This window comes from Telmatherina bonti, assembly GCF_933228915.1.
Source record: "Telmatherina bonti genome assembly, chromosome: 2".
NCBI classification, from domain to species: domain Eukaryota; kingdom Metazoa; phylum Chordata; class Actinopteri; order Atheriniformes; family Telmatherinidae; genus Telmatherina; species Telmatherina bonti.
Window position 1 is genome coordinate 24839333 of NC_136620.1, and position 27238 is coordinate 24866570.

At 37.8% G+C, this 27238-nt stretch overlaps 3 protein-coding genes across 5 annotated transcripts in view; 1 reads left to right on the forward strand and 2 right to left on the reverse strand.

Annotated features, from left to right (window-relative positions):
• tmem117 (transmembrane protein 117) overlaps positions 1-3972 on the reverse strand; it is a 45318-nt gene extending 41346 nt beyond the window's left edge. Inside the window, exons 1-2 of one of the 3 annotated variants that reach the window (XM_079255014.1) lie at positions 3792-3972; positions 1380-1692 (exon numbers count right to left, since the gene is read on the reverse strand). In XM_079255014.1, the coding sequence (XP_079111140.1) occupies positions 1380-1659 (280 nt within the window). In that variant the 5' untranslated portion in view covers positions 1660-1692; positions 3792-3972. Of the gene's footprint in view, positions 1-1379; positions 1693-1907; positions 2021-2799; positions 3063-3791 lie in introns of those variants that run through there. The other 2 variants (XM_079255013.1, XM_079255015.1) reach the window with 2 other exon arrangements.
• Positions 3973-6853: 2881 nt separating this feature from the next.
• On the forward strand, positions 6854-15220 carry twf1a (twinfilin actin-binding protein 1a). Its single transcript, XM_079259659.1, has 9 exons — positions 6854-6931; positions 7940-8020; positions 8158-8336; positions 10322-10417; positions 10561-10665; positions 12140-12265; positions 13569-13719; positions 13822-13943; positions 14034-15220. The coding sequence occupies exons 1-9, from the start codon at positions 6907-6909 to the stop codon at positions 14199-14201; spliced, it is 1053 nt and encodes a 350-aa protein (XP_079115785.1). The 5' UTR covers positions 6854-6906; the 3' UTR covers positions 14202-15220.
• A 286-nt stretch (positions 15221-15506) lies between these two features.
• Positions 15507-21108, reverse strand: irak4 (interleukin-1 receptor-associated kinase 4; the record flags this gene model as incomplete). Its single annotated transcript, XM_079257046.1, has 11 exons — positions 15507-15588; positions 17133-17297; positions 17594-17656; positions 18065-18251; positions 18467-18576; positions 18702-18816; positions 18927-18991; positions 19071-19234; positions 20271-20426; positions 20727-20872; positions 20948-21108. The coding sequence occupies 11 exons, from the start codon at positions 21106-21108 to the stop codon at positions 15526-15528; spliced, it is 1395 nt and encodes a 464-aa protein (XP_079113172.1). The 3' UTR covers positions 15507-15525.
• Between the last annotated feature and the right edge of the window lie 6130 nt (positions 21109-27238).

Genomic DNA, 27238 nt, shown 5'->3' on the forward strand with positions numbered 1-27238 from the left:
GCCTGAACACATGTGCAAGCTACCAATGTCACGTGCTGTAACACACCCCCAAACCATTACAGATCCTTTTGAACTTTGCACTGATAACAATCAAAATAGTCTCTGTGTTTTCTCTGTGGCCCAGAGGCCATGGCATTCATGATTTTAAAAAAAACAAAACAAAAAACTGAAATGTGAACCTGTCAGACCACAGCACACTTTTCCACTTTGCATCAGTCTATCGGTCATGAGCTTGGGTCCAGAGAAACCAGTGGCATTTCTGGGTGTTGTTGATATATGGCTTTTGCTTGGCATGGCAGAGTTTTAACTTGCACTTATAGATGTAGCAACAAACTGTGTTAAATGACACAGGTTTTCTGAAATGTTCCTGAACCCAGGCGGTGATATCCCTCACAAAATGTGCGTTTTAATGCAGTTCCACCTGAGAGATCACAGGTCAATAATGGCTTTCATCCTTGCCGCTAATCGCTACATTTTTTTGTAATTGTACTTTGAGAAACATTGTACTTCAACAGTTGGACAATTAGCTCACACAGCAGTTCACAAAGTGGTGAACTTTGCCCCGTGATTGCTTATGAATTTGTGGATGTTCTTTTTATACCCATTCATGACACTCATCAATTTCTAATTAACCTATTCACATATAAAATGTCCTAAACAGGTATTTTTGAGCATTCCCCCACTTTCCCACTCTTTTCTTGCCCCTGTTTTAGTTTTTTTGGCACATGCTGCAGGAATAAAATTCAAAATGAGGATATATTTTCAAAAAAAGAAAGAAAAAAAACCAATAAAGGTTTGTCAGTTTGAACAGCATAGATCTTGTGTTTGTAGTGTATTCAACTGAGCATAGGTTAAAATAGATCGGCAAATCATTGTGCTCTGCTTTTATTTACATTTTATTCAATGTCACAACTTTATCAGGCCTATTGTCTAATACAGTATGGTGTTCCTTTTATGAATGATGTTTTCATTTATAGTACAAATTTCCAACAAAACACAGTATGATTAATGATGTGGTTACCCTGCAATTGATAACTAACTACTATATGGCTGTACACACTGTCTTCTGGTTCTCACTCAGACTGACCACCTAAGCCTTCAAAGTTCACAAAAAAAATCTGTTCATAATTTTCTTTTCTTTTTTGGTTAGGACATAAAGAACAATCATGAATAATTATTTACTGGATATTTCTAGTTCTAGAGAAAAAGCTGAAAATGGAGAGATCATATTTAACTGCATTACCAATGAAAATCTAGTCAGATTACAAGGTATTTCAGACTGATGAATAGCCACAATAAAAACAACCCAGGAGGAAGTTTCCCTTCCAGTGCTTGCAATACACTGCAAATTCCACAGCATTACTATGCAGATAACTTACCAAAGAGCTGACGGTGGAATATAAACTTCCCAGCAAGCATGCCAGTGATGATGGCCAGTATCCAACATATTACTTTCAGGATGTTGCACCCAAGGCCGGGGTATTTGTTGAACAGGAATGAGAAGCAGTTGCCCACCACGATCATATGCGCTTCAGTCTGACTGTGAGATATGGGGTCTTCGGCAAAGATGAGGAAATTGAAGAAAGTGACAAGGTAGGCCACAATGAGTCGTGACCACGGGTGCTGGAAGTAGTAGCGAAAACAGGCATCTATTTCCATCCTGTTGAGCCTCCCCACCCAGCCACACTGCACCTAGGAGTCAGAGAGAAAGGGCTTCTTTTAGTCAGATTAAATTACAGTCAGATCAGCAAGGCAGATTAAAACGAAAATATCCCTCAAACTCAGATTACAGGTCTGAATATCACTGACTTTTGGTGTGGATTGGGATTACAGTCAATTTAGACAACTAAGACAGTTCAGCAAAACTGCAAACTGTACTTTTTGGTCTAAAACAAAAGCAGCTTTACTTTTAATGCTTCTATCTGTAACCGGTCCGCTTCTGCGTTGTGCTGAATAACAGATTGTGGCGACACAGCGTGATCTTTGGAGGAAACCTCAGTTTAATTTCCCTCCCGAAGGCTGAAGGAAACAAAATAAAATAGATCAAAAATCACGTGAACGTGCCCACTCCTATACCTCTCCAACAGGAAGATTGTACAAAAGGGGGCGAATATCATAACAAAATATAGGCATTTCACTTCCACTTATCTTTACATACCTGAAGGAAACAAAATAAAATAGATCACAAATCACATGAGCATGCCCACTCCAATTCCTAGAAGAAAGAACAGAATTTCTGCTAAGAATGGCGACCCCAAACTATCCTGCCACACCAATCGACTTGCCACAATTATCTTGTCATCATTCCCATATACATGTTCTTTTTACAGTAACAATAAACATTTGCATAATGAGTGTACAAAACATTAGGGTGGGTTGGGATAACAAAATGGTGAAATGATAATGCCACCCACCTCTCCAACGGGAAGACTGTACAAAAGAGAAGGGGTACTTGGGACTTAAGGAATTTGTAGAGCAATCACAAAAAGAAGAAATCGAGGAGAGGCTTCTATCTTAAAGTGAACTGCAGGGATTTGTAAGATCCCCTTCAGATATATTAGCATTTATTCAGATTTTGTGAAATTCTAAATCAAGGTTCAGCCATTCCTGGTTACATGTCATCACATAAATGTGACAGCGAGATTCTGCTATGACTGCCAGGTGATGCCAGCACAACAAACAATTGGCAGATTGAAAACTATTTAAACCTGTTGCAAGTTTACAAGCTTACAATGGACCGGAACCCAAAGCACAAAGGTTTGACATTCATCTCACAATAGACTGAAAGACGTAATAAACCTGGATTAAGTGGAATCCTGAAGCACTATCCAGTTATAAGTTGATTCCCAGCTTTTGAAGATATGTCCAACGAACCTGGCAGCTTTCTGCTTCCCTCTAAAAAGAAACGGTGGCAAGTTCAAATCGAAGCTTTGCTCTGGAACACCTTCCAAGACTATTCGAGTCGCACCCCTAGCAGCACCTCTCTCTGTGTTGGTAAATTCAACAACCTTGGTTTCCCCATGAACCCATACTCTGAACTGTTTCTCTATTGCTCGCCTGAACTTCCCGAAAGAGTTCCCTGCCTTGACATCTTTTCCTAAAATACCTCACAGCGGAAGTTTGGAATGACGCTATGGCACCAGAAATAGACCTGCCACAGAGGAACACCCATGTGGATATTAAATTTCACTGGCATCTTGTTTGTCATGCCATTAAACGCCCCCTCAGATGATACCGAGCTGACGATTCCACTATGAGAGGTTGAAGCTGCTCATCTTGATAATTTGCTAAATTTATTGTACCTTTATCATATTCTAAGCATTAAGAGGAAGGGGATCTCTGTAACAGTACCATAGGACCAGCTGTCCCATTTGGCAAGGCAGCCATAAACTGAATTTGCAATATGATATGGAAATTTCCTGATGACACACAATCCAAATTCCATTTGGACTGATCAACAGTCCAAATTTATGTGCAATAGGAAATCACCTAAATGGCCAATTTCTTTCTTCCAGCTCCGTCAAATTCTGAATAGATCTCTGCCTTGAGGGCATTAATTTATGACCACACACACATGGACACAGGTCCCCTGTGTCTAAGTCAGATGTCCTATTAGCCACCCCACATAACAGAGATAACGCGTCTTGACCAGAGTGATCTGATTATACAACCGAAAATGTAGTTGCATCCAGTGAAATGTGGCGCCGGAGAAATTCGTGCAAGTCCTACATGCCTGCAAGTCGGTTCAATAATAAGTGCATGTGCGGTAGCATCATCCATCATGAACGCACCTGCTCCACGCCGCTTTCCTTTCAGTCGACAGCCCAGCTGAGATGCCCAGCTTCCGCGTGGCGCCGCGGCCACATCAAGCCGACAGCGGCGCTCTGATCATCCAAAACACGAGATGATACGGTGGGGTTGTTACCAGGATTATCCATGCGACCTGTTGTTTGTGTACGACAGAGGCTCCCCCAAATCCTCTGCCATTGTGCGGGAGTTATCCACACACCGGGCGGTGACACGGCAGCGGATCCACGCGGGACGGTTCAGGCAGCTTCTTGGAAGCTGATAGTGTTGCTGTGCGATGGATGGAGACGGCTGGATGAACAGGGCAGGCTTTAACATCAGTGCAACGTAATGCAGCCAACACGTTTACTCACCATTATCAAGCTGCAGACAGTAAAAACATATGACTTCCGGTGGGGCCTGTCACAATAAAGCTTTTTCTTATAAATAAAAGACGTTTAAGTCAGATGATATCTCGTGAATGTGCGTTCATGTTTTAAAAAGCTACAAAAGAAAATTAATTTTCTTTCAATGTGAATAAGGTTTAATGCTATGGGAAAAGAAGCCTATTCGCTTATACAGGTGATGAACAAATCTGCTTGTTTAGTCAGTTTTTGTTATCTAAATTGAAAAAATATCAAACTCTACATCTTAAAATCCATAACATAAAATGAGGGCATGGGTTAAATAAAATGGCAACAAGGGTCTCTTTCAGAAGAGGCAGGCTGAACTTTTCTTATGCATCTTTAACATTTGGAAACTATTAAGTTCAAGAAAAAGGGCTGCAAAATGTCCTTCATTCACCAGCAGTGGTCATGTGTACATAATGAACTTTTAAAATAAATTTTATAGGTTGCCTGCCTGTGGCTTGGATATTGTCAAGATGTTGCATTGTTTATATATATATAAACATATATATATAATAATAGAGAATATATAAATATTCAGTGACAGTGAATATATATATATATATATATATATATATATATATATATATATATATATATATATATATATATATATATATATATATATATATATATATATAATTATTCTCTAATTTGATTTGCCTTTTTTAAAATGTAGTTTTGTGTTATCTGCACTGTCTTTCTGCCACAGCCAAAGACAGATTTCCTTTTAAATTATGAAACAGAGGGAGTCTTTCCTGTAAACAAGCCCAGATCTACACATATATGCCTCATAAAAAAAAGCTTCTGGGGGTTTATGAGTGTGTTACTTGATTTAGAATAAAAAGTATCAAACCTAATGTGATTTTTTTTTTTTTTTTTAAAAATCCCCACTTTTAAGAAGACCTAATTAAGTATAGAGTAGATTTTCAAGTGTAGTTTAGTTTTTTGTTTGTTTGTTTTTTATTTTTTTATCCAGGATTGGACACTTCATCAAATTTAACACTAAATGCAGAGTGGTGTACACACACACACACACACACACACACACACACACACACACACACACACACGCACACACACAGTTTAATTGCACTTAAGAAATGCCAGGGAATCCTTTTATTGTCGAAAAAGAACATCACAGAATGAATTTAGTTTGTCAGTCAAGGAATACAATGATCTGGACAGATAAATTAAGAGAGATGTTTTATCATGGTAAGAATTATTTTGAAGATCAGAGAAATCTTTTCAGTAACATTACATTTTAATTGTGAAGCATGGTTACAGTTATGATTTTGCTTATTTTCCTGCCTTACAAACTGGCAGTTCACTGTTGCTGATCCACCTATATAAAGCATGATCTTAAAGGATTATGAGTGATAATGTGAGGTCATCTGGCAAAGACCAGTTGATTAGTTCAAAAAGTTTAATGAAAATTCCTATTATTGATTCAACAAATGTAGCATTATATATATATATATATTTTTTTTTTTTTCAGTTACAGGAAAACACCTGTAACTAGATCCATGTTTGTTTGGGTTTTTATTTTTTGTTTGTTATTTCTTAATTTACAGTTTGAGCATTTACAGTATCTCTTATACACGCAGTACTTTGAAGTGCTGTTGTTGCAGCTTCCTGTGTGAAACTGTTCTATTTGAAGTAGAGCTGAAATTCTCTCTGGTGATGGGATAATGTTTCTTCCAAAATATTAATGGATTAATTTAAGGAGGAGAGATAGAAAGCGGAGAAAAGAAGCAAAGTGTGTTTCCAGATGTTGCCAGATTTCATGTCAAAATGTAAGGCTATTTGTTCACGATGAAATCAACAAGGAGAACAAACGGATAACATAGCAATAAGTAAGTAAGTAAATCTTTATTTATATAGCAAGTTTCAAGATAAAAAAAAAATCACAAACCGCTTCACAAGAAAACACTATCTGACTTTATAGTTGAAAAAAATAATATAAATCATATAAATGTTTTACTTTCCTTCTCCACAGCAATATCAGAAATATGAAATTTAAACTAGTACCAAAAGTAAAGGTGGGTTAATATTCATGCCTTTTGTTATACCTGAGATCACTGAAATGTACTTTACATTTGATAAACTAGGCTGGTTGGGCATTTCTCACGGCTTAGTTTACAAATAAGCACAATCGGCATTTCTTTGCAAAGATTTGGACACACCTTGATAAATGATAGATTCACGAGTCAGTAAACTTAACTGAAAGTGATCAGAAATAATCAGTAAACTAATTTTTAATAATCTATTCAGCAACTTTCAACAACTATTTCCGTTAAAACATCTCCCTAAAGAACAGACAATATCTTGTTCAACTATCTTGAAGGTTAAGAAAAGACAAGCTACACCATATAGTAAAATAACTCCACATCAGGGAGCAACAGGGGACTGTAACCATGCCAACACTGATGCAACACCTGCTGTCTGCAAAGCAACACTTCCTTCATATTTGTGATTTACAATTAAAGATTTTTAAAAATGTGTTTTTTTTCCTTCCCATTCTTTTCTTGTGGAGGAGTAGGGAGGCTCTTAAATTATAAACATTTTTAAGATGATTCGTAACCACCTGACAGTTTATGTCGGTGACGACAGACTTGGGGCGGATCTCTTCTATGTAGTTCACTTCCTGCTTCTGGGCTCTGGTGGTTTCGCCTGATCAGCTGCTTCGGTCTTCTGTCCGACGAAAGACACAATGTCACATCAAACGGGCATTCAAGGTAGAAAGCGTATTTTTCTTTCAGATTTAAGCTTCTCGTTATTATGTACTTTCCTTTGTGGTTGTATAAATCCCAACGCAGCGTCAAGCGCCAGCGACAATTCATTGCCAACGAGGAGCTAGTCAACTTAGCTAGCTAGTGCTAGCTAGCCTCGCGGTACTGTGATTTGAGTGACCAGCGGTGCTCTGTCTGGACACTTGTAGGACAAATTCACTTGCCTTTTTTACACTTTACGAACCACTAAGTGATGGGCAGATTGATCTCCAACACTTTAAATTTTCTCTGTTTTAAAAAGCATTCTTATCTGCTTTATAGCATGAAGCTGAATTCATGTGAGGTTATTAGTTTTTGCTTTGAATGAAGGGGCGACGCCTTCATGTGAATTAACTGCAGGCTTGCTACCTGTTTCCGTAAATACGCCGATTACTCTGAAGTGAACATGGAGGGTTTTAATATGGATATTGAGTTGGGTGTGACCTAAATTACACAATGACCACAGACGACTATTGTCGGCTTGTATTCGTGTATTGGCTTTAATTCGAGCTAAAACAAACCAAAACCAACAAAGTAGCTGAGCTCACAGACAGAGCGACCATTGCCAGCTCGACGCTATCATTCAGACAGAGGTGTTGTTTTTCTTTTCTTTCTTTCTTTTTTTTTGTTTTTTGTTTTTGTTGTTGTAATAAATAAAGGTCTTAAACCAGAGGGACTGTTTAGATGTACAGCTGCTTCTATGTCTTTATGGCTGCAGTTTGCTATGTTCTATCTGTACAAAGGAAAAAGTTGTCACAGTAGCCCAGCTCAACCTTCCTGCTGAGGTTGTTTTCATCATTTTTCACTTCAGATTAAAGTGCATTAATTTGATCTTTAAAGACCTTATGCATGCATCTTCCTACTTTGGCTGTTCCACAGTTTGACTCAGAATCTGAAAGTCAAAATGTCATTTTCAGAGCCGATTTGTTAACCAGAAACTGACTCCCCAACCCCTTCCTATCTGTCTTTTCGCAGCGGGGAATGATCTAAAGGATATCTTTGCCAGTGCCAAGACAGGAGACCAGCATCGTGTCATAAAGGTTGTCATTGAGGATGGTAAGCAGTGCCCCTGATGTTTTTGGTATTTGTATACAACTCGCTCTTAACTTGAACCTCTGCCCAAACCTCTGCTAATGTGTGACTAAGAAATCCATGCAGAACTGATGTTTTGGTTTTGCACATTGTCATTTCAGAGCAGCTGGCTCTGGGCAGTACCAGGAAGGCATCAAAAAAGTGGGACCAGGAATATGATTCCTTAGTGCTGCCTTTACTGGATGATGATGTGCCCTGCTACATTCTCTACCGACTGGACTCTACTAACAACCAGGGCTATGAATGGATCCTCCTAGCCTGGTCACCGGACCACTCCGCTGTAAGAAAACCAAGCCTGTACTTTGTGTAATGAATAGCTTTCTATTCTTGATGGCATTTATTCTACACTGCCTTTGGTATCAGATGGGTTGAGTTTACCACACCAAAGCCGCCAGCTTTTATATGTATTCATTACTTCCTAACAGCCCTCTTGAAATAAAAACTAAATATGGGCTGATTATGGTGTTTTTCCTTCTCAAGATACGTAGCACTTAGCTTGCAATCTTCATCTTTGATTTAAATGCCACAACTGTTCTAAATTTAGACCAAATATTCTCTGTGTTGTCATCTTATTGTATGCTTGGCATTAAATGGGATTTCAACTTGACTACTATCACCTAAGTGATTACTGGTATATTGTGCCAGTAAAATCTAATGAAGTACTTAAGATGCCACTGTGATTCAAAATGGGCATAGCAATTAACAAATAGGATTGCTGTTGCAGTGGATTGAGGAATGTTGCAGGGACCAGACTCAAGAGGCTGGAGGATATTTGTAGCTCTTTTAACTGCACAGTGGAGCTGCACATAAAAAGTATGTACTTCCTGAACTTTAGCTGAGCTTAAAATTCCTGAACGCAGCTGAAAGAACGGTACATCAGGTTGAGGCTTGCCTGGAAGTTGCAAAATCATTTCATAACCAGCTCTTGCTTGCATGCTGCTGCCTCACCTGGACACATGGGCTAGTTTGTTTTTTAGTTTAGTACCATCCAGTCAAATCATTTATACAACCATAAATAGGATTTCATAGAGAGGAATGCTAAACTCTCCCAGTTTGTGATCCTTAACTCCGTCAAGGAGGTTATGTTTTGCCTGGTTTGCCTGTCTGTTTGCAACTTTATGCAAAAGACACTGGGTAGATTTTTTTTTTTTGTTCTTTTTCTAAGAATGGGTCTCAGTCCAACTTAAATTTCAGTACATTTTGGAAGTGATCTAGAATAAATTGTAGACAGTTTTTTTTAAAAGGGTGTTTATAATGTTTGTGTAGACAATATAAAAAATAGCTAATTTAAGGAAGAAGGCTGTAAGCTTGGAAATAATGCAGGCTGAAATTATCTTAAAAAAAGCCTTGTAACTATAAACGACTAGTGCATTAACTTTTATAATGAGCGCAACTCAGATTAGTTACTGTTGCAGAAATTTTATCATGTCCCCTTAAACAGATAGTAGACAGATGCTGCAAAATATCTGTTTGCCTGAAATGCTTCACATTCGGTTGATTGTCGTAATGGATTAGAGATACAAACACAAAATATCCCTGTTTTGATACTGTTTGTGCTATAAGGGCGCACTAATTAAACGGTGAACATTAGGCTGTATCAGCACTTATAGGCACAATGCTCATCAAATGAACCAGAGGAGCAAAGCTCATGTTTACCAAGACAGACCCTCAATAATGAAACACAGATCTGCATTGTGTTCATTTTTTTTTTTTTACTGGGAGGTAACAATGGAGAATGATGTGTAATTCTTAACCCTTTTTTCTGATCAAAGTGGTGCCACTAATGGTTTGGGGTTGGGAGGAATTCTAGCTAAGTTTTCTTCGAGTGTGCAATAATTTTCTGGAGAGAACAACGTTGTAGTAAAAGCACACTTGAGAGAACCCTACCTCACTGCAGTGTTACCCACAGATGGTGAGATTAAATGTGGCAGATACCAAGTATTAAATTTAAACGTGTTCCATATGTTTCTCATGTGCTTGTGGTTAGTAGTTATGAATGACTAACAAAAAAAAGTTGAGGTCTGCTCATCTGCATAACTTGAAATAGGCACTAGACTTAAAGTTCCCAGTAATAAACTCACAAAATTTTAAAGATGCTGGATTACAAAATATGCATTCATAGTGTAGAGTTTTCCCATATTTGTCTTTATTTGAATCAGTAACAGTAACAAGCGCCCAGAAATGAATAATAATACATTTTTTAAAAAACCTAAAAAGTTATGTTAAATTTCTTGCCTAACATTATTTTACTGCTTTACTTACCAGGTGCGACATAAAATGTTATATGCTGCTACCAGAGCAACACTGAAGAAAGAGTTTGGAGGCGGCCACATTAAGGATGAGATCTTTGGTACCACCAAGGTTTGTCACACCATGACACATTATGACTTTTTTTTTTCCCCAAATATCAGTCAGCTGTGTAAAAATAAAGCTGCATGCAGTGTGCATGTTTTAACAGCCAGCGACGTGTGTGACTTAAATGCTGTGCTTCTGTTTGGTTCTAGGATGATTTAAACCTCAGTGGCTACAAGAAATATCTGACCTCGCAGGCTGCCCCTTTGCCCCTCACTGCTGCAGAGGAGGAACTGAGACAGATCAAACTCAATGAGGTAAACGTCATCACACAAACACACACCAGCGAATCACATGTCACATCCTGGTCAGTGTTTGCTTTTAAGGAAATAACACACTAAAGACTTCTTGTGTCTGAAGTGGGCTTGAATCAGGCTTGTTGTGTGTTTCCGTTTCGAAAGGGGATGGAACTATGTCGTCTTTGCACTTGAGGCTTCTTGGTAAAGAAAACTGACATGGTCCAACTCACAGCAGCACTTTTCCTAATCGCATCTCCTTTGTGTGTGTGTGAGTGAGATGTAAATCCCACCTGAATCAGAGTAGAGTATCAATGAAGGCCAGCAGTGCAGCCTTTCAGTAGCACAAGGTCAGCTGCAGTGCAAGTGTGCGTATGCTTGCTTGGCAGTATCAAGAGAGGGCAAAGATGCTGATGTGTTAGAACAGCAGGATGTTTGCAGACATTAATCTATTAGGCTTGTACAGCTCACAGCCATAGTTCCAAAAAGTAATGTTTACAGTGATAAGTTTCTTTAGATGAGATTTTTATGAGGGTGCAGAGGTGACATTTCCCTGTTGGGAGCTCCATGCAAATAAGAGCACTTTGTAGCTGAGAGTTTGGCAGTGATTCAATGCAAAATCCATCTCATGCTGCTAATGTTGTTAGCACTGTTTACTCTCCTGATGTAAAAGGGCAGCACAAAAGAGAAATTTTTAGAAAATATTTGAAGTGTCTCATCAGAATTCAGGGGATCTTTTCTAGAAATAAACTCTTCTTCTCTGAGCAGTAGTGTTTTCTAATTGCTAATCTCTCTGCCTGTCACATAAACAAGAACGGTCTTCCTCACCATATATGGAAGTGCTCTGAGTAGTGAAGGCCCTCTCCAAACTATGGTTGATTTAAAAAAAAAAAAAAAAAGCAGTAGAGCAAATAGGAAGTGAGGTTTCTGCTTGTCCCACTACACCAGCTGTTGAGGGAAGATAATATAGCATTAATCTGTGCCGCCTAGATGAAAAAGAGGCTTTGAAATATTTATCATTTGTCGTGCTTCAGAGTCTGCCAGCCTTTTACTAAGCAGATGGATAAAAGACCTGCAATCCCTTTTTTTGTATGAAGGTAGCTACAACAGAGGCTCAATCATGTTTGTGCTACATTTCATTTTGTGGGAACAGGTTTCTAAAAATAGATGCAATCCATCAGTGTAATCCTCCTAGCATTTGGAGTTTTCTGTGTGATTTCCTGGAGGCGCCTTGTCGCTTCCGATACGTACACCCCATCTGTATTCATCTTTTTCCAACCTTTAAGCTGCTTGTTGCCCCTTCTTACCAGCTGATGAAGAAAAGGATTCTTATTTAATTTGACTTATTCGAAACTTAAAAGCATCAGTAGAAAGTCTCGGTCCTGTTATATGATTGGATTTAATCCACCGAAAGAGGTTTTGTTTAACGACTTTTTTTTTTTTTTTAAGCTCTAGTGTTATTAAGCTGATATTAATCTTGTTGTTCTGCGTTCAGGTGCAGACAGACATTCATGTAGACACCAAGCAGCAGACTCTGCAGGGAGTGGCTTTCCCTATTAAGAAGGATGCTGCTGAAGCGCTTCTACGTTTTAGGGAGAAGAAAATCAACTATGTGCAACTGGTGAGTTGTTTAAAAACAAAGCATTTGTAAAATAGTAACCAAACACTTTCATTTATTTGTGTTGATTCTGTTTTTTATTTTTTTATTTTATTTTATTTTTTGGGGGGGGGAAGAGCGAGTAGGAATTGTCTCTAAATCGACACAATGAGTCCGTCTTTTTGCAAAAAAGCCTTTGTTTAAATTTTTCCCTTATTGAAATTCAGAGGACCAATGTGACAAGATTAGATCAGTTCAAAGTACAAAGGAGCAATTGACGCACTGCTGAAGCCTGGACTCTGTTCCCTTTGTTTTGTTTTTTGGTCTTAAGACTACTGTCAACTCAAATGTATTTATATGGTGCATTTCATACTGAAGACAACCCAGTGCCAAAGCAGTTTGCTTTGTTCTTCACCCTTTAACATTCACACTAACAAAAAGCCCAGAGAAAAATGTTTCTTTTTTTTCTGTTTGTTTTGGACAAGAATAAACAGAATAAATGTCTCTCCGAAAATGGTAGAGATATTAAAGATTTAAGATTCCTTTTTGTCCAACTTTGGGGAGATTTATGGTGCAACAGCAGCAAAGAGAACGTAGGGGGGGGGGCTAGGCCCACCAATCTAAAGTGGAATCAAGTGCAAGGCGAATAAACCTGTTGAACATGTAAACCTCAATACAGAACGACTAATTCAATATAAACCTGAAAGAGAATACTGCAAGTCAGAATCATTTAATGCCGAATGATTAATTTAAAAAAAAAAAAAAAAAAATGGCATGTAGCCATAGCCAGAGTTAAAGTAAAGAGCTCTGTTTTAAATAATAGAATGAAAACCCCAATTTTATTTTTAGGGGAATCTCTGGCAGCCAATTATCCATAAACAAAAGGGGATCATGCAGAGCTTGCTTAAGAAAGTTCTGAGAACTCCTGCACACTTGTTTCAAACCGTCAGATTTTGATTAATTTTTTCCAACCAGACTTTTTAAGATTTGTAAGTTTTTACCATAACGATGCTACCTGACTGCTTTTCCACCATGTAGTTTCTAATAGTCACCTTTTAATGTTTTGGTTTTTTGTTTTTTTTTTTTTTGCAGGAAGGTGTTTACTTTTTGTTCATCAGTGTTCATCCATTTCTGCTGTATAGAAACCAGCTGTGAACTTTGTCCATCTGTAGCACAAGTCTTCAGGCCTGTTTCTGCTGTGTATGATCAAAAGAAAACTGATATCGGTGTTTTAGTGTCATAAATGGACTTTTACTCATGCATGTCTCAAATTGTGTAAATGCAGTGGTCATTTCTTAGAATAATTTTTCATTTCCTTTGTCAACAGCACATAGATGCTGAAAACGAGAAGATTTGCTTGTGCAGCACTGAGCCAACAGAGATCAAAGACCTGCCAAAAAGAGTCCTGAAAGATTCTCCACGATACCACTTCTTTCTGTACAAGCATTCCCACGAAGGAGACTACTTGGAGTCCACAGGTGAGTAGTTATATACAAATCATAATGAACAGTTTATTCTACCCCTTGCTCTTTTTTTGTAATGTACCGTCTGACTTTATTCACCTCGCCTATTTTTTGCAGTCTTCATCTACTCCATGCCTGGGTATAATTGTAGCATCCGGGAGAGGATGCTGTATTCCAGCTGCAAAAATCCCCTTGTTGACATGGTGGAAAATGAGCTCAAGATTGAGATAGAAAAAAAGGTACGTAATAATAATAATAAGACTGAATCCCTCAAACCGGGACTTTATTTACCAAAACCATAGTTATTTAAGAATTTTTCTTTTTCCTAGTTGGAAATCGAGAATGGGGATGAATTGACGAGCGATTTCCTTTACGAGGAGGTGCATCCCAAGCAGCACGCACATAAGCAGGCATTCGCCAAGCCCAAAGGCCCTGCTGGTAAGAGGGGTGGCCGCCGCATCACCCGACCACCCGCCGAGGGAGAGGAGGAAGATTAAACAGACCTCAGTACCCGAGCACCACCTTTACCCAGAGCACGTTCCACAGTGGAACATGACTGCGATGGGAGAGAGAAATCCTATTTGACACACTTTGTTCAACAGAATAAGACAACCTCAAATTCCCAGAGTTCCCCCAGAAAGCCAACTATGCACGCCAAGGACAACTGAGCAATGACACACTTTGGAATTTCCATTTGTAGCTTGCCAAATGGAAGCATATTTATGTATGTAAATACATTCACAAAAAATGCTTAAGTCTGATTGAAAGGGGCCCAAAGTCAAAGTGGAGGTTTTAACATGGTTGCCAGCTCTTGACACTTTAAAAATGTTAGTATGACGAATGTGAACCTGCGCCAATATGATAAAATTCCCATTTCAAGTTCACTTGCTTGAATTCCTTACTTGCATTCCTTAAGTCTGTGTCAATTAATGTTTTTGTGTCTAATGTGTAGAACGTTTCTCCTTCTATTTGCACAATGAGGTGCTCCAAAGCAGAAAAGTTAATTAGCTCACTTATGTCAATTGATTTAATTTTAACAGTGCATTTTATATTTGAAAATTGATTTCATTTTTTGATATAACTGTGGTTTACATAAAAAAAAAAAATCATCTGCTGAGAAACTTATTTTTCTATGCAAGTGCTGTAAATGTACATATTGTAGCTGTGTGATGCTCTATGAATAAGAAACAGTTTGGTCTGTTCTGGTGATTGTGAATGTCAGTGAGGATTGCAGTGGAGAGAACCGGGGCTTCCAGAAATATTCCATCAATACATCTCAGATTTCACAAAGAGGAAGCTACTGAAACTTGGCTGGTTCCCACAATAAAGGCCAAGCTACCGGATAGGAAAAGGGAATACCACCTAGTACCTTGATTTAAATGTTGCCACATCCACTGGTCTGCTCATTAATATTAGGCAAACTACTAAGCTCACCTCATGTAAAGGGAAAATCCCTTGATATTCATACAATGTCATTATAATGGAGAAGAAAAAAATCAAAACATGTTTGGTCTTACTTGTTTTCTTACAAATCTTTCTTTTAAAGATGACAAATAAAATATTTAAATCATACTTGTTTTTATTTGATTCCTTCATAAAAAGTCAAATACATTTTCAGTAGCCTCTTATTGTGATAAAAGTTCCAGCAGTTTTCCATATTTAGGTACAATTTTTGACACTGGTACAACAAGGTTTAAAAAAAAACAAAAAAAAACCATGTAAAATGACCATTTATAAAAGCAGGTGTAATAAAATGATATGATGGAACAGTTGAAATGTTTTTGAAGGAAATAAATTAGTATGGTGCAGGGATGCTGTGCTTCACTCTGGTTCCTGAGCATCTAATGACATGCATTTTACAACGCTGTGGATTTCTGCAACGACCTGTGGAGACACACTTTTTATTCTGACATAACAAAAAAGAACATCTGTCATTTAATTTGAGGAATTTGGTGGTAAAACTGGGTCAGGTTAGGGTGTATACAAAGCATGCACAGATTACTACAAGCAGTGAATCTAATGTAGAACTTAATGGCAGCAAAATGTTTTGGAACAAATGCAATGGCAGAAACAAAGGTTGGTAAAGTTCAGTGATACTTTTAAAGTAACATGCTGTCACTAAATGAACATGAATGGATATAAAAAGAGCACCATAAAGAGGTAGATTCTCTCACAAGTAAAGATGAGCAGGTTTAACAATCTGGAAAAAAAAAACCTCATGAACTAATGTTCCCAAAGCTGCAAACATACAGTCCTTCATCATTCTCAGTGATCATCAAAATGAAATGCAAAATATTGTATTAAACCCAGCAGGAAATTAGTGTTGCAGTTTTTAATTGGATGTAAAAAAAAAAAAAAAAAAGAAAAGAAAACTAAAAGAAGATAAACGACTGCCTTGTTTTGGAGGCTAATGGCTGCTCTCCTTTACCTTTCTGTCTTGCACTGGACTTGAAGAAGCCTCTTACGGAATTGCTTCCTCACTGAGTTGTACAGAGGACATGAAGAATCACTTATTTTCAGCAGCTTGTGCAGCATTTTTCTCCATGTCAGCTTCAGCAGCTCCAGAGTTATCTTCAGCACAGAACCACCTTTCTTCATCAGTTTTTTTTTTTAAGTTTCTGACTGATACTGCTGCCTCTAACAGATGGCTGCAAAGCTGATTGCACTTTCAAAATTCAACATAACCTTTACTGGCAAATGTAAAATGTTCATTTTTAAGTACCTATTGCATAACGTGCTGGTCTCTAACACTGTGGTTAATGACAATCTGAACCATGAAATGAACTAAATGGTTTATTTCAATGTTAGCTTGTATTTAAACAGTACTCTTCATCTTTCCCTTTAGGTTTTCAAATCATACCACACCACAAGTATATTTACCACCATTATTCTGTTGTGTAAACTTGTCTAAAAAGAAGGGATTCCCACTCCATGCCTCTACTTTAACATCCTACCCTCATGATATAATAAGCATGAAAGGACAAACTTGACTTTTTCCATGAATTTTGTTGATTTAGTGACTAGTGGGCATATTATAACGCGAACGCATATATCACTTCTACCGACAGTCACATCTGAGAGGCTCTGCCTCTCTGAAATGCTCCTTTCATATCCAATCGTGTTGCTAAACTGCTGCCAGTTAACCTGATCAGTTGTCAAATACCCCTCCATTTGTTTCCTTATTTGTGCCAATGACCTTTCCAGCCTTTAGTTGCCCCATGAACCCCAGTGGAGATGTTGCTGCCATTGCATTGAAAATGTACTATTTGTCTCGTGACTAATGTGTCATACTGTGAATTAAAAAAAGAAAAAACAGCAACTGTCTTGAACGATGCCCTTGAACAATCAGCTGGCCATGTGTAAGTGCCATAGAGAAAGTAGTGCATTTGTACAAGTGCTTAATATCAGCTAATATTCTCTCTCTGTACCTGTTTGACGAGTGGCCGTCTGTTTTTTCTGTCGTAGAGGCAGTTGCACGCCAAAGAGTAAATAGTCTCCACCTGGCTCATCTCCCAGTCTCTCATCTTTTTATCCACAATGCCTTCCAGAGTCAGCTCCTCATCTTCATCGTCTATATCATCCTTAATGTCTATCTAGAATGGGAGTAAATAAAAAAAAAAAGAAAAATGGTTAAGTGTTCTGCTTACTTTTGTGAGAGATAAAGTTTAGTCACAACGTCCATCTAGTAATGGATTTATCCACTGCAAGCAGCACCTGAACTTACTCGGGTTATGATCGGCACAGATGAAAGTGTAGGTCAAATTCCTTTCTAGGTTATCTTTTAATTGTTAATAAGCTCTTACTAATTAAATACAAATTCTTTAAGAAGCTGTTACGACAAACTGTAGCGGAGCAAATACACAGTGAAAGCCTCTTTTGTGCAGCTCACCAAAAACTGTGGCTCCTGGTTTTCATCAGCTGGCGGGAGTCCAGACAATATTTCTAACAACACCTGTAGACAACAGACAGACGGGGTTTATTACGTAGCTCCAGGCCACAAGAAACCTTTATTAGCCTCCGCATGTGTCTGATGTCTTCGCCGATACTGTCATGTTGCCGCAGCTGACCTAATAAGACACACTGATGGAGACGTGCATGGTGAGCTATGCTGAGGGAAACTGTTCAGTCATTTCTCTGACAGATGGACCTTCAACTGATTCACATTTTCAGTGAGAAAACAAGGGAAGGTGATACATAACACAAAGCTCTAGTTTCGCAGAATGTATACTTTAATGTATGTGTCAGTAGTTTAGGATAACCTAACACTCATGTAATCTGCTGAGCACTGTTCCCCATCTTGGGTTACATTTTCAGTTTGAGTCTAGCACATTATTTCTGCGTATACATGCAGGAAACCTACCACTCCAAAGCTGAACACATCAGATTTTGGGGTGATCTCTCCTCTTAGTGCCTCAGGTGCCATATACGCACGGGTACCCACAATGCTCTCTGTCATCATGGTTGTCGATGTGCTCTTGGCCGACGCTCTTGTCAGCCCAAAGTCAGAGATTTTTGCCACAAACTTTTCATCTAGCAGGATGTTTGCACTGTAAAATTAAGAGAGAGTTGCACAAAATAATGAATTATTATCATGACTAATAATGATAATAATAATAATAATAATAAAAGAATAGCTAAATGGGCTTGCTGGATTAAAAACAAAACAAAAAAACAGTTGTTTTTTTAATTTATATATGTTTTTATTGTTTTAAGATAAGACCATTTAAAGGGCATTAATTCAAGAAGACCTTGCTGAATGTACCTTTTTACATCTCTGTGGACGTGATGGTTGCAGTGCAGACACTCCAAACCTCTCGCGGCCCCTTCTGCTATGCGGCATCTCTGTTGCCAAGAAAGTGGAGGAGTTCCATCCTTGGTGGACAAACAAAAAAAATTAAATGAATTTAAACAAAGAAATGAAGCAACATCATAGAATTAAAAATGAAAGGTCTGGTTTTAACAGGAAGAACATGTGTATGGCTGTGAGCGGTGCTTACCATGCAAGCTAACCGATCCAGCAAAGATCCATTTGCCATGAAGGCATACACTAAACACAGGTGCTGCTCATCACAGGAAAATCCTATCATGTCAACTAAATTCTTATGTTTTAACCTGTGGGAAAAAAAACAAAACTGTTTGATCAAAGAACACCTGTGTGAAGCAGTAGTGTGAAAAATACACATTGTTATCTTTCTGCTGAGAGTTAGACCCATCAAACCTACACTTTCAGAGTTTGGATTTCTTGGTTGAACTGGACTTGCAACTTGTCCAGAGATATGTCCTCCATCTAAGTGGGAAAATATATTTTAAAGTGATTTACAAGGTCGATAAATGTGTGGATTATCTCTGAAAATGTACCTACTCACTGGATTGAGCTTTTTCACTGCAACAGGCGTGTTGAACCAGAAACCCTTGTAGACTGTCCCGAAGCCTCCCTCTCCGAGACGGTTGCCACCGTTCTGCACCGAACGATTGTCAAAGTGGTTGGTAATCTTCATCAGCTCACCGTAAGGGAAACTGGTGAAGTCCTCTAATTGGGAGAATGGGGGTATGAAATTACTGCCACCTGCTGCTCAGTTGTGTGAAATAACTTTGTAAATTCTGCTGCACATTTGAAATCTTTTATATTTTTTCTAGGAGAAGTAAAAAATATCACTGTCATTAATTACATTACTAATAGTTGATAAAAACAGCCTTGGTTACAGCATGGATACCAACATTATTATCAACTCAACAAATCTTTTATTTAGATGTTAAAATTTGCTTCATTTTTTCAGATTAAACATTCAAACAATCCATAAACAGTTTATATTTAACTTCTCCATTTAGCTCTATTGAAATTCTATGGCTGATTTAGCAAAGAAACCTAAGAGAACATTTTTGTAGAAAGCAAGGAAAAGAAAGAAAGAGACAGCAACAGATAAGACATGAGGCTGACTTTCTGGCAGGAGAACTCAGAGAAGAGACAGGATGCAAGGTTAGTGTTTGTTAGAGGGTGCAAAACTGCAAAAGATCTGCTTAAGGTCAGTAGTACGCTTCAAACAAAACATGACACTGTACGACACGAAAACCCAAACATCACCCTGAACACACATCATCATTCAGGTTATCTAAAAACACTGCGTGTTATAGTCCGCTGCTGTTACTATTTTGTTGTGTTATCTAAAATGAAGCATTTTGTTTATTTCTTTTCCCTTTAAAATGTTTGTTTTATCCAGAATATTTTATTTGGTGAATGTATTATCTAAAATGTTTCAGTTTGAGTGATGTTTTCCCTAAATGTTATCTTTTGTTGCATTTTTCCTTTATTGAAATGAATGATCTATTGAACTATCTGCGTACCCTCAGCTAGAAAATAATGATACAATGGTTCGGTAAATGTCTAAACATGTCCATCAAACTGTTGGGGGGGAAAAAAAAGAGAAAAAGATGATTATGTTTGCAGTTAACCTGGGCAGTTGATGAAAAACGTGAAGTGAAAAGTGAGAAGTGATTGCTGTGACATACCTCATAAAAGTCAGTCAGATCAAATAAAGATGACTCAGTCTGCAGGGAAAAACACCCACCTATGTGTCCCGCTTCACTGTTCTCCAGCAATATTTGTGTCTGCTGAGCAGAGCTGGATGGTAGAGGCTGAGTCTCTGCATCATCCAGCAGTCTGGTTGGAAGGTCTGTGTTTGGTTTTACTGGAATAGGCTGCCTCCTCTCAGCCGACCAAACATCTTCCAATGTGCGAGGAAAGAAAACAAATAAGATGCATCTTAATAAAGAGCATGCTCTCACATCATAAAAAAATGGTTTTTTTTTATTATCTACCTGTCCAGGGAGCACAGGACCAGCTTATAGGTTATAAATAAAAGAAATCATTCATTGAAGACAGTGGAAGGAAATATTAAATATTTCAGTCAGACCAAATAAGATAAGGGAGAAGTCATGTTTGGCCACTGGCAATGCTTCTTGGAAAACAACAGTGTTTACTTTTTTCTTGACGTATTAAATAAAAGCAAGTAAACACATCATACCAGGCAGCAGGACATCAGCAGCAGCCAGTAACATGTGACTCCTCAAAATGTCCACAAGTTCACCCACTGTGCTGTTGGTGGTTCCCCAGTCATTCAACAGCTCCACTGTGGGACTTTTCCCCTGAGCTACAAGACCTTCAAACCTCCTGTGAAAACAGTTTTACTGTGAGCACGTGGATCTATAAATCCTCCAAAAACACTCGTTTTTATCAGCGTTTTACCTGACATGATGCTGGGAGTACCTCGGCTCCCCATTCGGCTTCCGTATGGACGTAATCACATCTTTCCATCTGTCTTGAGGGTCCAAGAAGTCAGAAAGCTTGCGAAGTAAACCATAACTAATTTTGCGAATATAAGTACCGGAAGTCACTGACTGATCCATTCTGTTAGAAATCTCTGACGATACCTGTTTTTGTTTTTTTTTTTGTTTGTTTGTTTTGTTTTTCTAGTTTTGTCTGACCGTCATTGTCACACAAGTTAGTGTTAACAATGCTACAGTATGCATTCATTAAAGCAGAACAATAACAAAGCGGATATTTGGCTCACAGACCAGTTTAATGTGTGTTTTCCGACATTGAGCAACTTCCCCTCAACGTAACACAACTGGGCTGCCCCGTTAACAGTCTCCTCCTACAAGCCGGAAATATAGAGCATTTGTTGATTTAAAAAAAAAGGTACTGTTTTTTGTGTTTTGTCTTTAAATAGAAAACGTCTAATATGATGTATTTTAAACTTTACTTCTCCATCGGAGCTGAGTGAAAATTAGAAGACGACATACAGTTTTAGAGTAACAACGCCATCTAGTGGATTCAGGTGTGATTTACCTTCCTCCGTTTATCATCCATACGCCTGTTTTGTTTTTGTTTTTTGTTTTTTTTCTTACTTTCTATTTTATCTTCCTTTACTGAGTTAACGTTTTAAACAATTTAGCACCAATTACATTTATTAATTCTGTGGCTCATTAACATATATTTTATGCGAAAATGTGTTTAAATTTGCACCGTAATTGCAGTCAGTCCCTGAAAAAAAATCCACATTTTGACGTTTTTTTCAGACTCCAGCCACATTGGAATTTATTTTAATAGTGACAATATATACAACATTTCAGAAAGATCCATAACAAAGATAACCCCATCCATCTATCCATCCTACTGTACCAAACAAATAATTGTATTGAACCCACCCTGCCTAGCAAACCCTTTAAAGACTTGTGAATTGGGTCACAGTTGAGATGCCCCTGACCTTGTTTGTGAGTGTATTGATTCTTCATGTCCACATGGGTTACTGAAGCCTGATTGTCAGGTATATTCATCATTTGAGTACCTAAACTTGGTGCCTGGGCTTTGAAGGGAAAGCCCCCCACTGTGCTTTCACTCCCATCAATCCTCCATGCAGCGTGGTTGGTTTGTTTTTCAGAGAAGAACTGACCTTGTAGTTTCCATGTCCATTCCGCGTTTTTATTACAACTTAGCACAAGGATGTGATATTGTATTACAAGGCTTGAGATTTGTGTTATGTCCTGCAGTGACTATTTGGATCTGGATGTTGTATGGTCTAGTTGCAAAGAATTCCACATACATTCCTTGTCCCTATTTTCTATCATTTTATGTTTTATTGTGAGTGAAATATGAAGTCAAAAATAAATATGTGAAAAACAGGTTACAAATTGGTAAAATTGTTTGAATGATCTTTGTTTTTGATATAGTTAAATGTATTTATTGCATTGGGCAAATGCTACTTTTAAATTTTAACAATTCTAACTCTAGAGCACTAAAAATAAAATTGATACATTCCCCAGAAAACATTTCTAACATCTGCTGAAAATCATCGTGAAAAGTCAATCATAAAAAATTGGCAACCTTAATTTGAAACTGTTTACTAGCAGTGGACTGGAGGGTATCTCCCTTGATGGACGGGATGACGAATTGTCAGGTATGTAGAATGTTAGGTGTCAATACAATGTGATTTTTGTAACAATAACTTTTGTGGTCCACAAGTCACACAGTTTTTCAATGTCTGTGCGCCATTTCTTCATATTCTCAAATAGACAATATCATGTTGAGGCACTTGCACCTGTTTGTCATATGTTGTTCAGGATCTGTCCAATGAAAGCAAAATGTGATACTTGTATCAGAAGTTCTTTAGTGAGTCATAAATGAAAAGGGACTATTTTATGTCTTTAATGGGTTTTTATTGTCTTCAGACAATGCAAGCACATGGTTTGAATTACATGGACAGCAGGCTTCGCCGCATGTGTAAACAAATGACAATTAAGTTATTTTGTGTGGAAAAGCATAATGAGAGTCATTACTGCAATTGTGGTGGCCAAAAGTGTGTAATCTCTTTATTGCTGATGTTTGATACCAGCTTTCACAAACACAAAACTCTGGCTTTGACAATTTAATGGGAACTTGACTGCAAACCCATCACACAAATTGTCTGTGTGCAGCATAATGGTGTAAACATATGCTCACTGAGGTGTAATATTTGCTGTAAAGCTATTGCTTGGTGCACAAGGGACTGTCATTAAGAGTCCAACCTGCTGAATACTCAGATAAATGAGTGTTTGTTTCATTGTACCACTGATGTAAGGCAGACATCAAACCTGCACAAAAGATTCTTTGAAGTGCCAAATGATCTTCCTGCACGCCTTCTTTAAACATTCGTGTCAGGATTCCAACACCACAGATGCTGTTCATAAGCAGAGGCAGGTTTTGTGGTCAGATCTGGGCTGTCTTGTGAAGAGAATAGTAATGGTAAGAGGAGGGAGTGTCCAACTCAGTCTCACGGCAAAACATTCAGTCACTGGGAAAGGACCCTTCTCTTGTGAAGAATGATCACCCACTGCTTTTGATTTAGAACTATTGTTGCCTGGTTAGAGTTTTGTTTGTTTGGCTGGAAACTAACAAATCTGGTGAAGAACGGAGGAAATGCAGACAAAAACGGAAGGCAAAGGATGAAGCTGACTGGGACAAAACATCAGTTATTGACTTTGGTATTGGACTGAAATTCCCTGGAAAAATTGAATTTATGTGTTATTGGTAAACCTATTAAAGTAAACATATAATATTTCTAAACACATTAAAATTTTTGTATGCTTTTTATTTCTTTAGATTTTTCATGAAGTCATTAATATATTTATGCATCTCCCAGCTGCTACATCATCACAGGGTTGAGCTACTTGGTCAAAGTAAAGTATAAGTGTAGAAAAAGATCATGGCATGTATTCAAACTTAACCTGTGATGTTTTGCACCAGAATATTGATTTTGTTCATTATTGTCTGCCAATTACCAGCCCACAATCACACAAAATGGTCTTTACAAGCTACTTCTCATACAAACATACAATACTTTAAAAGTTCTCCTGTAAAAAAACAAATAAAGATTTTATCTTCATCAGATAAACTTTAACACATTACATACACCCACGAGACCGAGTTGGAAAATCTGAATGACTAAATGATGTATAGGGAAAAAGAAAGCTGGATCTTAAAAGGGGGATATACAAACAGAAATACTATGGGGCAATGTTGCAAGTACAGAGCAGCACGGCAAATACAGAAACGTAATTTAAAAAAAAGAACGGGGCTGCATAGACAGAAATGAGCTGCCAAAACAGAAAAGCATCTCAAATAGAGAAATGAGCAACAAATACAGGAACGAGCTGCAAAGACAGAAAAATGTTGCAAGTACAGAAAGAAACTGCAAATTTGCAGCGTTTTCCATTTTTTCATCATGTTTTTGTAATTGCAGTGCTCTTCTGTATCTGCAGCTTTTCCTGCTAATATTTCTGTCCGCAATCATTTTTTTTATTTGAAGTGTGTTAGCACCAATTGACACCATACTTTGCTATCCATCACCTTGTTGGAAAAGTCTTGTAATTACACACGTAAAGCAGAAAATGTAACAATGTCACTGGAAATGTTGAGTTGTATAACTGATATGCAACCAGGAAAGGAACAAACCAGAGAAGAAGAAGAACATGAAGAAGACACCGCAGGAACCATAGACATACACTACTCACTAAAAGTTATGGATATTCAATTTAGCGGTAGAACATACAGAAAAACATTAAAGTTAGCTTAAAATAAAAAAATATGTTGAATTACCCTGCAATCATTTCTTTATTTATTTATTGTTTATTCCATACATGAACAGTTAGGACGTGTGGTGACTGAGTTTTGCAATATGAACATTGAGCCTTTGCATCGATTTTAATGTCTTCATTATCAATACTTCTGTATTATTGTTTGTTATGTCTTTATAAGACTAGGCTGTTATTCTTCATCAGTCATATCACTATCATATTCTTTAACCTAATCAGTAAAGGCATTTTTGTAATTTTACCTTGTTTTTCCAGAAATGTGTTGTCCCATTTTCAAAAGGAGTGTTTAAAAAATGTCTACCTTTCTATTTTTGTTATTTTGTTATTTTAATGAAATAAACTATGTTGAATTATTTATATACAATTGCTTTTACTAAATATACATATTATGAACACTGTTTTTTGTTTTAGTGGAGTTGATAACAGTAGAAGAAAGAGGGCAGGGGACAGGATCTAATTGTCAGAAGATGCAAGGAAGGGGGCTAGTTACGAGGAATCAGGGACCCCTGCAGTTCAGGATTAGGCACAGAGGAAAGTGAAGTGCCAGAGTTGCTTAAATCAGCTGAGAATAACTCTGCAGGTGGAGGAAGTTATCAGAGGAAATCATATGATGTTCAGGAAACCCCCTCAAGGGTTTCCTTAGATTGCTGTTGCTATTTCTTGTCTTGTAAGATTTTAGAAATACTGTACACTAAACCTGGTTAGGGAAGCTAGACTACTTTGCTAGGTTTGGGGGATGTATTATTCAGAATAGTTTTACAAAAAGAGTGTCATATAGCTCATATTTTCAAGGAGAAATCTGAGAACAAAGAAAATCTATCATAAAATGTAAATTATTGAATGGCCCAGTCACACAGAATGAAATGTATCCACGTGACGGAAGGGAATAATAACAATAAGCATTCTGCATAACTATTTCCACTCAAACTGATTAAGTGTTTATTATTTTGTTTATCTGATAATGACCACCAGATTTAATGTTGAATCCCCCTGACTTAAAAAAAAAAATGTAGCAGTCACTGCAAATGAGAAAAACAGAAACTCACATCTCTATGTATTTTAGTGAGTTTCTGGGTTTGATAAGGTACATCCAGATGTTTGTAAAGCAAAACTGGCAGATATATGTCTACAAGTCAGCTCCAAAGAGTACAGTTGTTTTGATTAATTAGCAGTCTTGGAGTGTAACTGTTCACCCAGATCATAGGAGGTCTCCCATGTTGGAATTCAAATGAGCCAAATGAATGGGAGGACCCACTAAAGAACACAGAGGAGCAGCAGGGGGTGTGGGCACCACATCAGATTCCAGCAGAGGCTCTTCAGTATAGGTCTGTTTGTCCACTGCTTGTGCATACAAGCTTTTAGCAGTGTACCACTAATGGACATTGAGAACTCACAGCAGGGAGTCTCCTCTCACAGTGCAACACAACTGATCCAGCAAGAACAACTTTAGGGGGTGAAAAGCATTTGATTAGCCTGTGTGTTAGGTTAAGTTTTATTGCATTTTCAAAAGCATTTATAGCTTTATTATTCAAAACCCAATCACCCTAGTGCATATTACTTTGCTCACTAAGAGCTTATGAGAATGCTGCAATTGCCTTTTTAACACATAGAGGGCAGCCTGCAACTGCTCGTATTTGACAGATGTGATCAATATTGCTTAAACTTACACAAAATTGCACATGTAGAAAACATCATATCCCATGTTGGCAGAGTCAAGCATGTGATTTTGTAAAATTCTCGCTGTACCCCCACCCACTCTCACCCTCCCAAAGTAGAAAAAAAATTATTAAAAAAAAGAAGAAAAAGAAATGTTACACAGAAATTTTGAAAGAGTAAATGTTCATCTATAGCTATCCAGTCAACAAGAAGGACACCATTGTGTTTTAAAGCATTTCTCATTTAGTCATTTGTACCATTTGTCAAGAACAAACACACAATCACATACACACATCCTAACACATGCACACACACTCACATTAAAAACTCATAGGGTCTACTTCTGAAGAATGATCTGGCAGAATCTATAGCTGCAGCTCTCCATTGCGTTGCACTTGAGTTGTCACCAACACAACCTGATTGCAGGAGGTTGCCCTCTTATATTTCCTCAAAAATCTTTGGTCACAATCCCAAAATGTCCAGCCAAGAACACACACCTCTACTGCCTCTACTGGCATCTCTTCTGCTTGAGGGCCTGTTAACTCACTGCATTCTGGGATATTTGGCAAAATGCCACAAGATGGCATCTGAAATCAATAAGATACACTCTGTATGTCACCTATTGACTTTTAGAAAACAGTTTTTACCTCATCAGAAAGTGATCTCCAACTTATAGTTAACAGCTCTATGACATCAGGAAAACATTCCCGATTCACCAAAGAGTACTACCATTAACTCTCCTGAAAAAGAC

Excerpts from the sequence above, each read along its gene's own strand:
- twf1a (XM_079259659.1), top strand. The coding sequence starts at position 6,907 with ATGTCACATCAAACGGGCATTCAAG. Across the intron at positions 6,932-7,939 it reads ACATCAAACGGGCATTCAAG|CGGGGAATGATCTAAAGGAT; the intron begins GTAGAAAGCGTA and ends GTCTTTTCGCAG. Across the intron at positions 10,666-12,139 it reads GACAGATCAAACTCAATGAG|GTGCAGACAGACATTCATGT; the intron begins GTAAACGTCATC and ends TTCTGCGTTCAG.